General features: G+C 33.4%; 1 protein-coding gene across 1 annotated transcript; it reads right to left on the bottom strand.

Moving 5' to 3' along the window:
- Positions 1 to 1,039: 1,039 nt before the first annotated feature.
- On the bottom strand, positions 1,040 to 4,119 carry LOC106349640 (mitogen-activated protein kinase kinase kinase 18). The gene has a single exon (XM_013789626.3). The coding sequence runs from the start codon at positions 4,039 to 4,041 to the stop codon at positions 2,686 to 2,688; it is 1,356 nt and encodes a 451-aa protein (XP_013645080.1). The 5' UTR covers positions 4,042 to 4,119; the 3' UTR covers positions 1,040 to 2,685.
- Between the last annotated feature and the right edge of the window lie 7,590 nt (positions 4,120 to 11,709).

The raw sequence follows: 11,709 nt of genomic DNA, 5'->3' as shown, positions 1-11,709 counted from the left end.
ATATTTCTTCTTATATGGAGTAAATTGGATGAACAAGTTTCGTTGGTATTGCAAAGATTTTCCTCCCATCGAATGCTCTTCTCTGCGTATGGTGCAGTGTGTGTTGTCCTACGGGTTACACTAGATGCGGTCTTTAAAGAAGCTTATGATGTTGTTGTGGTACGATTTCATATGGCTCCTTCTTGTGATTTGTATCGTCATTCTATTCCTTATGTTGTTGTTGTTGTTTGTTTGGCTGTTAATAGCCTTTTTGTATCCTCCTTTGTTGGAGTGTAAACACATTTAAAATTAATGCAAGTTTAGTTTGATCAAAAAAAAAAAACCAATATGAAATAGTAGCAATTACAATATCATTTGGTCAGTTGGGCGAATTATGGCAATATGTAACTTATCAACGTTATCATTGATGTTAAAAAAAGAAGGTATACCGTATACGTAACTTATCATTGATAAGCTTGTTTGATTTCTTGTGTGATACTGATAGTTACTAATTGTTACCAAACCTTTTTACCATAAAACGTTTTATATGGTTTTTCTTGACTTCGATGCATGAGATCATTTTGTCATCAACATAGAGTCATCCTTTCATCACCACCTAACCATTAACCTTTTGGACATTAAGTGGGATACTTAGACCTACTTTTCTTTAGGCATCGAAATTCGAATGTGTGACTACTTTTCAGTTCTATCTTTTGATTTAAAAATCAAGATAGCAAAGTGTTTTCTGTCAAGAATATGTTGAACTCCCTTTTACAAAAAAAGAATATGTTGACCTTTCAAAACAGACTTACATCTAGGCATCTACATTTTTAAAGCAATATATTTTAAATCAGATTAACAATGTTGAATTAATAGTTTTTAGTTAGTCAATACATTATTATAATTACTGAAAATATTGGTTTAAGAACTGTGTATAACTAAAAGAACTGTGTATAACTAAAATACTGTGGCACATCTGGACAGCGAGAAACAATCTGGTTTTCAATGACAAGCAACTCTCTTCTGAAAATACTCTGTCCAAAATCATCCTAGCGGCAAGAGAATGGGGATCTGCTCAACAAAAGATTGCCCCAATGAAGAGTCCGACGGCGCAAAAGCTCACGCCAAATGCGGGTTGCGTCCTAGTTAAAATTGATGCTGCCTGGAAAGAATCTTTAAACATTGCAGGTCTGGGATGGACAGTGGAAAATCAGAGTGGAACCGCTCAATTCTCAGCTCCTGCTCACTATGTGAAAACAGCTTTGGCTGCGGAGGCTCTGGCTCTACGAGAAGCCATCTGGAAATGCCGGGAACTAGGACATGCGAGGATCAGGTGTGAATCGGACTCGGCAGTTCTAATCAAGGCAATCAAGGCGAAAACCTCTCTAGCTGGCCTCTATGGGGTCTTGGCTGATATCCTATCTTTATCTTCTTGTTTTGAGTTTATCTTTTTTAGCTAGATTACCCGTGGAAAAAACATTGAAGCTGATATGCTAGCAAAACAGAGTTTGTCTGTTGAACTGGCTTTATTATCTCCACCTACTTTGATTTGAGGATTTAATACAAGTGTGTTTCAAAAAAAAAAAACTAAAAGACAAGTTATGAAACAACAAATTGCTTTTTCGAACTTATAAATTTAATCAGAAAAAGCTGACTTTAGACGACTTTGGTTGTTTTAATCTTTTAACTAATGAAAGGCATCACATATATAGAGGACCGAAATTAAAGTCAACCTCAATGAACCTGGTCAAGAAATACCAGACTTTGATTAGTGTGTACTGTGTAGAAAGTAAACGCCAGCTTCGGTTAGAGACCCCAGAAAAGTCTTATGGTTTCGCATTTGAATGTAAACTCCGTTGTGGTTTTGGTAAACACAAAAATAATATTAAAATACTTGAAAATAATAGGAGTAGATAAATGTTAGACCAACTAAAATAATTTGACTTAGCATAAAGTCCAATTCATTATGGAGAGTGGTTTCCGTACTTAAATTCCTCACCAGAAGGCAGAAAACATATCAACCCGACGACGACTTTCCCCTGTGTTATACCATCACCAGTAACCACTTACCATCACCTAACCTTTCAAAACTTAAAAATCTCAAAAGATTACAAGTACGGTAAATTATCATATAATTATTTCTATAAACCTTAGAAGTTAGACACATACTAATTACATGGAGCTTCCAAATTGTCTAGTACCTTTACATCTATTTATTTACTTCTATTATTAAGTTAACAGAGAATACATATATATCTTTATCATTTATTTTTACTTCTTAGAACAATTTGTATATCTGAACATAATCAAAGGTTAACTGCATCATCTACTCGTCCATTTTGTAACTCGCTATTATAGTTGTTAATAGGTTAACTGCATCATCTGCTCCTCCATTTTTAACAACTATTTGGTCTCTTGTCTAGAAAATCAACACTATACCCACCAACATAATGTTAATTTCTAAACACAAACCGTAATGTTGTTTAGTAGAGTATGAAATCATCTTGTAGTTGCATTTCTAAAATTATAATCTACTTGGCTATGTAAAGAGAGCTCAATGTGGAACCAAATCATGCAACAAATGAGTAGTCAATAAGCGATGACAAGTCATAAATGTTGACATAATCGCCTATGTTTTTTTGGGCAATCTCGCCTATGTTCTAAACACATATACAGAACATTTTTACTATCTACAAAATTGCAAGTCTAGCGTTCGGTGTAACTATCAAATGGTATCGATTTAGATATACTAACTTGTATAATCATTGTAATGTGATTAAAGATATGATTCTTAGTATTATCGTCAAGAATTTTGTCATCTTTGTGTACAAACCCATCTTCAAGATGATCATAATAAAGAATTATATTATCCTCATGAAAGAGGTCATTAGAGTAAAAATAAAAAATGTTGTTCTCGGAAGAAGAATATTCCAAGAACAAGCTGTCTTCTTGATCCCAGATCCAATTCTCAAAGCCTCCCACCTCGTCCTCCTCCAATGACGTTGCTTCAACGCAATCGACATCTTCGTTATCGCCTTCATTACTTTTCTCTATCTCTCCGTTGCCTCTAACTTCAATCCAACCATCCTCCGCCGTAGTTTCGCCGGGATTCTCATCGCCGACGAGTTTCTTGATTCGGTCAGTCGCTGAAGACTCCCATAAACTCGAAGAGTCCGCTTGAATTAACCGAGTTCTCGAGGTTTCACATGAATCCCAGAAACCTTGATCCAACACAGTACTAGGAGAATAATTCTTCAGACCACAACCAAACTGAGTTTGAGATTGGTCTTCTTCCTCCAAAAACGGATGTTGAAGCAACTCTTCAACATCCCATCTCTGTTTCGGATCTCTTACCATACACTTCCTCAGAAAGTCTCTACCTTTCTCCGACAAAACCTCCGGAATCTCCGGCGACTCTCCGGTGAACCCAATCTTGTAAATCGCTGCAACGACGTCGTTTAGCTCCGGCCAAGGACTCGAACCCGTAGCCATCTCTATCACCACACACCCCAAAGCCCACACATCAGCCTGAAAACTCTGTTCTTCTCCACGCGCCACCTCCGGCGACATAAACGCCGGTGTACCGGAAAACTCCAAACTCCCGTTTCCCGCCATTTTTGCGCAGCCCAAATCGGCGATCTTCGCTGTTTCCTCTCCGATCATAACATTATCGCTCTTCAAATCGCAATGAACGATTCCTTGTTCTTGAAGATACATCAACCCTTTCAGAATCTGTCGCGTGTAGAATCTAATCTCCGGCTCCGGCAACTTCCCGCCGGAGTTCTTGATCAAATCGTGAATACTCCCGCCGGGAATGTATTCCATCAAGAGGTTATACATCAGTTTGTTGTTCTCTGTCGTCGTATTGAACCCAATGTACTTGACTACGTAAGGAGAGTTCAAACTCGACAAGATCGTTTGTTCTCTCTGCAAAAACGCCGATGAAGAAAGCTCTGCGGATTTGACGGCGAAGAATTCACCGGAGTTTGTGATTGCTAGTGAGACGGTGGCGGTTGATCCCCGGCCAATGATTGGTCCTCTTATCCAGTTTTGTTCCTCCATTAGAGCAGAGCAAGAAAAAAACAGAGGAGATGGGTAGAGAAGGAAACTTGTAGAGAGAGAGAGAGAGAGGTTTTAAATGTTTAAGCAAAGAGTTATGATGTGATTGTATATATATACACTCATCACACAACACAACTCATGTATGGTATTCGTATGTATGTGTGAATGTATATGACTTTGGCATGGGGTTTTAGTTCGTGTCTTAATTCGAAGTCTGAACAGCGATTAGTTACATTTTTTTTTTAATTTTTATTCCTATCCTCCAATTATTAAGCACCAAAACTTTACCTTATCTTCCACTTTTAATTTTAGATTATTGTTATCTTAGATCTCATACTGCCGGTTAAGTTTGAAATCTCAATGAGATTATGTTAAAAAGGAATAAAATATGACTTGATCGTTGGTATAATCAGTTCTCCCATTAAGGAACCATGACTTTATCATGTTCTTGAATATATTAGCAGGCATTACATATCAAAGATCCAAATCACGTTCCATTTACGTTGGTCTTTTGATTATTAGTTGTTTATTTTCACGTCAAAGAAAAGTCATGAAGAAGTGTTAAACTGTTTTTGGTTGGTAGAATGGCACATAATTCAAGCACAAATGTACAAAATGAAAAAAAAAAAATTGAAATGGATAATTGCCCATCAAAGTTTATATCAGTTAATATCCATCATGTATTCCATTAAATACAAACTTTTAATGTTGTAAAGTTTGTGATAAGATTTTATGATTGATAATTTTGGTAAATATGTTATTGGGAAAAGTAACAAAAAGATAACAATAAAACCCAAAAAGATAAGAATGTCAATATTTTAGATACGTGGCATATGCATTGCATTTAGGTACTCTTAAGATCAAGTGATTTATGACATTTGTTTGATTAATAGACTACTAGATCTCGATCCGTGCAATCGCGCAGATTTTTGTTTTCATTTATTTTTATGTAAACATTTTGCTTTCAATTCTAAATTGGTATATATTATAATATATATGTGTCTATCAATTTTTAAAACATAAGTTTACGGTATTTTTTTCATTGAATAGATTGTTTCAAACTTTCACATGTATTTGTATCTTCTTCTATATATATATTTTCGGATTATTATTTCATTATTAAAATCGTAACTATATATATAAAGATTAGTAAAATATTATTTTATTGTCATATCCAAAGATATTGTAACATTTCACAAATTAGAAAGTTTTTAAAAAACTTAACTTTTCGTTTCATAGATTTATATTATCGAGTAAATAATTAAACATTTAGTTTTTGTTTAATTTAAAATAAACTATATAGTTTAAAATTTGCTTTCATTGGTTTAAGGCAGTAAAAATTAATCATTGCTACATAATATGATTTTTGTTATTTAAAAAAAAATCTTTATAATTTTAAAAGTTAACATGACAAATATTTAAATTATTAACATATGGATGTATAGTATTAGAACATTAAATTATATATATTTAATTTATATTATCTATAAATCCAATGGATCATCTATTGTTTAAATCAAATTATTGATAGCACAATAAAAATTTCTGGTAGGCCCAAAATTTAAATGATAAGATTAGAGATTAAATGTAACATGACTTTCTAAGAATATGTTCATTAGGTCAATTTTTTAAAAAATCACACATGAATCAATGTTGTGACTTCTGTTTTAATATATGAGATATACTTTTTAGGAAGTAATCTTTCAGTAAATTCAAACAATATTCATTAAATTACTTACTATTAATAAGAGATTCATGAAATATAGATAACCCCTTTCCATAATCCCGTATTTTATAGAGTGGAAAATAATGATACATGTTGGTCATATCATATGCCTGTCATTTCATGCATTGTGTGATAGCTCTTAATGGATACTCCATCCGTTTCAAAAAGATCCATATTTTTTTAAAAAAAAAATTGTTTCAAAAATATATATATATATATATTTTTTACATTTTCAATGCATAAATTAATTACTAATTATAAATTTCAAAAACCATAATGGTGTTTATAAACATTTTATTGATCAAAAGTTATGGGAAATAGTTGATAACGGAAAATAATGCATTGGAAACTAAAATTTGATATGTTTATTAATAAGTGTGAAAAACCTAAAACATATATCTTTCTGAAACGGAGGGAGTACATTAGTACATATCCAAATACTGATTGTATTAAATCACTTTTAACATTGTTCTTATCGCTTTTTGACATATAACAAAACCATGGTTAATATCAATAAAGATAAGATGTTTGGTGTATTTTCTGATTCATGTAATATGTTAGTTTATTACACTATTTGATATCAATAAAGATAAGATGTTATTAAAAACAAAAACAAAACCAAAGTTGATATAGCATTTCAAAAATAATAATGGACTTTATAACTTTTTTTACTACTGTGGAAGCATCATATATTAGTGATTAAAGTTTAAAGGTTTCTACCCCTATTTTTTGGGGTTCGAATTCCAGGTTATGTAATTTTTTGCACATTGTACATTATAGGAGGTTCAAATTTCAATTTTCGAAAAAATCAATTTATTAAATAATTATGCAGATTATGGAAAAAAACTTACAATAGATATTCAACATGATGCAAGTAAATTCGGTCAGACGTAGATTTTTATAGGACGGTTCAGGTGATATAGTTAGACATATATCCTCATAAAACATATAATATTGTCGGTTGTGGAATGTTTATATAATATTTTTATAATTGTAATATCATAATAAATCATCTAAAATTTTTTTTTCTTGTTACCAACGTATATACATACATATTTACCCAAAAAACGTATATCATACATACATGCGTTGTGTCCCTTTTATTTATTTTTCAATCATTTTGTGTGCAGAGGCAACTGGGGAAGTAAACGTGGCGGAGAAAGATTGGATGATGGCAGCTTTGACGATATCGCCAGAGTGGACGGCGCCGTAACTTTGATCCACCAATAAGATGGTAACAAAAGAACAACGAAATTTTAATTATTTTAAGACAAGAAGTTAAGAGATGCGGCCACGTGGCGGAAGTGCAAGCTAATTGTGGGTATTAGCCGCGGTGGGGGTTGGGGAAGGTATCAATCTGATGATTACTTGTTGGGGGCGTTTATCCATGTCTCAATTCTACTAATTTTTATACCGAACATCAAAAGTGAAACTCGAACATAAAGCTTAGAGAAATATTGTCAATAAAACCCTGTCTCATTGTGATTTTTATTTTAAAATTTACATATATACATTCTCACATATCCACACAAGAATTTACATTTAAATATTTTTCACCAGATTTTGTCAAAATATTTGTTTTAGGATTTTAAAAGTTTGCAAAGGAATTTTGGATGATAAATTATAAAAAATAATAACTAACAGTACTAGCTAGCAACATTAAATTTGTTTTGCAATTTTTTCAAAGAACTTGTTCAGTATATATTCTTCAATGGTAAATTAACTGTTACAAACTCAGTTCTCAGCTATTGCAATTTTTACTGGTTTATTTAATTAATTTTTCTTTCTTTTTTTTGTTCAGAATTTTGTTCCGAATTAATCACAATAATGACTACGGTTATTCTTGATTAGGGGCCTCAACCGTTCAGATGTAATCTCATCTTAAAAATGGTTTAATTGCTGCTATAAAGCTTAAGTGGCGGCAATAACAGTGTGAAAGCACTGAAATGCGAAAATGCAGCTGCATTGTGTGAAATGTCTTTAATTGGAATGCAAGCTGGGGGTTATGTAAGAAGATTCTATAAGGAAAAAGGTTATAAAAGAAAGAAGAAGGCGTTGGGCAATTTATTCGCATCTCTACTTTGCTTAGAGAATACAGTTGGATTCAGATCGTTCGTTTTCCTCTTTTTATTTAAACATCTAGATTGTAATTAAAAATTTAAATTGAGCTTGAGATCTTTATTAATAATTGCAAACTTTGTTTTTTTGGCTTTAGGGGAATGGACGGCTAAAACAAACGCGTTCATACATGTCATTGGTATCTAAAGAAAGCGTGAAGTGAAAAGTGAGATGTAAAATCACGCTATGTTTTTTTAGCGTGATTAGCAAGGTTTCTTCGGGAGACGTTCTTTTGTTTTATGCTATTGTCTTACATATTCCACTTCTATTGTTAGTTTGGTGCATGTTTTTTCCGTTGCAATTTTCTTGGAACTTAAAGGTTGGGTTTGCGAAAAACTAGTACTACGTCAACGTCAACTTTTAAAAAGGATGGTAAGAGTTTGATTATCAAAAACAAACGATTATTGCACATATCAAATACAAACAACCCGTTTAACCATTTTGTTTCTTCCGTTTTCTTAGAAAGTGCTTGTTCTGATCGCTTTCTTGAACTATTTTTGTAATCCCAATTTGCTTACCACAAAAAACCCACCCGAGATGTTTTAGATACATATTTGTTTTCGATTGATTTGAAGGTAAACTCTTAATCCAAAGATTCTTTAGCACTCATGACATGTTGAGAACTATGCTAAGGGTGGACACTGATATTTCCTGTAAATAAATAAAGAAAAATTATGCAATTGAAAAAAGGATCCAACAAAGCACCAACCAATGAAATTCAAGACGATAAAATTATTATAAAAGAAAAGGTTTCACAAAAAAGATTCGAACAAAAAGTGAGGTTTGCCTTTTCAATCGAGAAGAGGGGCTAAGTAAAGGTCCATCACTCCATCCAATAAGGGTAAGCTTCAAGTAATGCCACTATGACAATGACACACGAATAAATAAATAAAACGTCTCTTGGTAGAGTTTATTTTTTACGTCAACAAAAAGTGAGAACTCACTCTTAACTTCATCCCTACTTCCAAGCATCTCAAGAGACTGTCCTTTACACAAAGGCATCGCCTCCTTTTGTGCTTCTAGATGCTCATCGACCATTGTCGACCCGATACTAGTAGATACCAAAAAAGTAGTCAATGAATTAAAAAGAGAACTTACAAGGTATCGTCAGCTAACATGGTGATGGCACGAATTTGGCTCTTAATTCATCCCAATTTGAGTTGGTTTCTTTTGCACGTACGGTATGTTATATTCAGGAGTAGCTTTACTATCAGACTTATACTTTGGAAAACTCTCCTCTTCCACTGTTTTCTCATCTTTCTTTAAATGTTTACTAGCCTTGTGTCGATAAATCATCGTCTGAAGAGTCAACGTGCTTGTGTCTACTCTATCTTTTTCGGTGATGCTCATCATCAGATGAATCAAGATGCTTATCATGCTTCCTGGATCCGTGCATTGTTCTTAAAATAATCAAGATTATTGCATTTGATAAGATCCCTAACTGGGGATTCCTTATGTCTCTTATGGCAGCTTCAAGAATAGCAGGAGCAATATTCACATCTACAGTGACCTTCATTTTCTGTTCGACGGGCTTGAATGGTTCCTTTTGTATCTCCATCTTTGTTTTGTCACTAACCGTTTTGAAGTTCTCTCGCTTGGCAGAATCAGCTGTTAAGACAGTACTCGCAAAGGCAATTTTATCATTTTTACAGCATTGCCCATCTTCTCTTGTGTTCATGTCTTCCTTTTTGGTTATATCACTTGTCACATGATTAACTTCAGATGAAATCAGCTGTTGCATATATTGTTAGCGGTGACCCAAGTCCAGTTACATCTTCGTGAGTACCCAACTTTATCTCCTAGGTTATTAACTTCTTTTGTGTGTGCGAAGTTTGAGAGACTCGAGAGTATGATTACATACATTTAACTGAGTTTTTAAATTGCATTGCTGAATCAGTATACATATAATCTTCTCATCAAAGAACTAAGCATCCTTTTTTGTTTGTCAACAAAAATGTTGTTCGTTCCCTTCGTATATGCAGCAAGTATACTCTCTTTTCACACCTACCCAATGAATACATATATTCAAGCACGTGACGTTTTCGCAATCAACTTTCACATCAAATCCCTTTGATGCACTTCCTCTAAGCCTCCGCGATAGAGAGATAGCTAGCAAAGACCAATCACCACATTTTCCGTACCCAACCTAAGCCTTACGTTTCTTGTGGCAATTCGTGTAGTGGCCAAAACACATCACTTTATGCATTCTAGACCAGACTCATAATTCCTAGAGTTTTTGAGGCGCAGCAGCTTTCTTTTGGTTGAGAGTAGTCCCAAACACGAAAGCATGAGTCCTCCATTGTTGAAACGATGTGCTTAGTGCTTACCATCTGGTGTTGAACAAGCAGCAGTTGCTCAGTGTTGTCTTTAGACTTGAAGCTGCAAGAAAACAACAAAGCGAAAATCAAATGAGCTCACAAAAGCATTCACCTCAGCACTGACGGTAGAATAATAAAATCTAGTTGGAACTTTTTTTAAGCTTGCAGACTATATCTAATCCACTAGTTATTCGGATTTCGGAATCAAAGCAATATATTACTACACAAACTATCAGTGAAAGAGAATCAAAAACTGATCTCTCTATCCCCATGTAAACTAATCTTTCTATCCATTTCCAGCTGGTTATCTGAGGAGAAAGAGAATCAAAAAGAGGACACAGAAATGAAAAAACATAGATGATTTGGTAATCCGTGACTAAGAAAAAACATACCCATTGTATTGTAAAAGCGACATTCTCCACTCATGGAACCTATAACTGCACCCTTAGCACCAGGGCAATAGCACAAAGATGTAACAACCTCTCTTATATCAAAATAGTCAACAACTCTGAAAGGGGAGACATTCCATATATGGGTACTTTCCCATCAATTCATTCGCTTAATTATAAAGTAATTATTATCCACAGGATAGAATGCTACACAAATTACCGTAAGGAGAAAGATAAAGAACTTTAGACTCATACCAAAAGCAGCAGCAGCGGCAGGTAAGACAACATAGATAAAGAAAGAAACTAAAACTCTTAGAGCATGATTATGGTAAACTGGGTTTAAGGGTTTCTTAAATTTTGTTTTTTGTTTTTTTTTTTTGTCCGAAAAAAAAAATTAAAAAGGAACTAATCGCAGACCGCCACGTGTCAGTAGGGCCCGCGAACAGTACATGAAACCAACAAAAGTCGATCATTATTTGATCACTTTTGTTACCGGTTTTTTGCTGATTTGTGGGGCCCACCACTATTTTTTTTTGTAAAACCCCCTTAGAAACCAGCGATGAACAGGTCTTATGAGAGCTATTTGATTTTCTATTTTGTTTATATTTTTCAAAAAGGTTTAAGTTTAGTTTCTTGGTGACAATATTTTTTTTATCTTTCTTTAAGCTAATTTTGGATATTAAAAATAAAATACTCTCAAGTTATTATATTTTATAATAATTACTTGTTAAATTTAGTTAAATAAATGTTGAATGAATAGTATTTTGACCTATTTGACGATATAAATATCATAGAATTTTTATCCTTTTTATATTTAAAAAATGAAAGAATTAATATTTATTGATAATATTTTAATAATAAATATGATATAATTAGTTATCTAAACAATAAAAATTAAAATATTTTATAAGGTTTGTTAATGTGAAATATGAAATAAATCCAATGGATCATCTTTTGTTTAAGAAATGATGTATCAATGAGTTTGGGTCATGTGACCACCCTAGTAAGACTCTAGCTCCGCCACTGGTCAAGCCTCTCCATTGACATTGCCAATGTACCGAAGAAAGACCAAAAGAAAGAAGAGATTGTGGAAAGAGATACATTACTGAATATGTAA

This window comes from Brassica napus, chromosome C3 (genome assembly GCF_020379485.1).
Source record: "Brassica napus cultivar Da-Ae chromosome C3, Da-Ae, whole genome shotgun sequence".
NCBI classification, from domain to species: Eukaryota; Viridiplantae; Streptophyta; class Magnoliopsida; order Brassicales; family Brassicaceae; genus Brassica; species Brassica napus.
The sequence above is the reverse complement of the archived record's forward strand: the minus strand, read 5'-3'. Positions and strand labels throughout refer to the sequence as shown.

Bases quoted from the DNA above. Each gene is read 5' to 3' on its own strand.
- LOC106349640 (XM_013789626.3), bottom strand. From the start codon at position 4,041: ATGGAGGAACAAAACTGGATAAGAGGACCAATCATTGGCCGGGGATCA.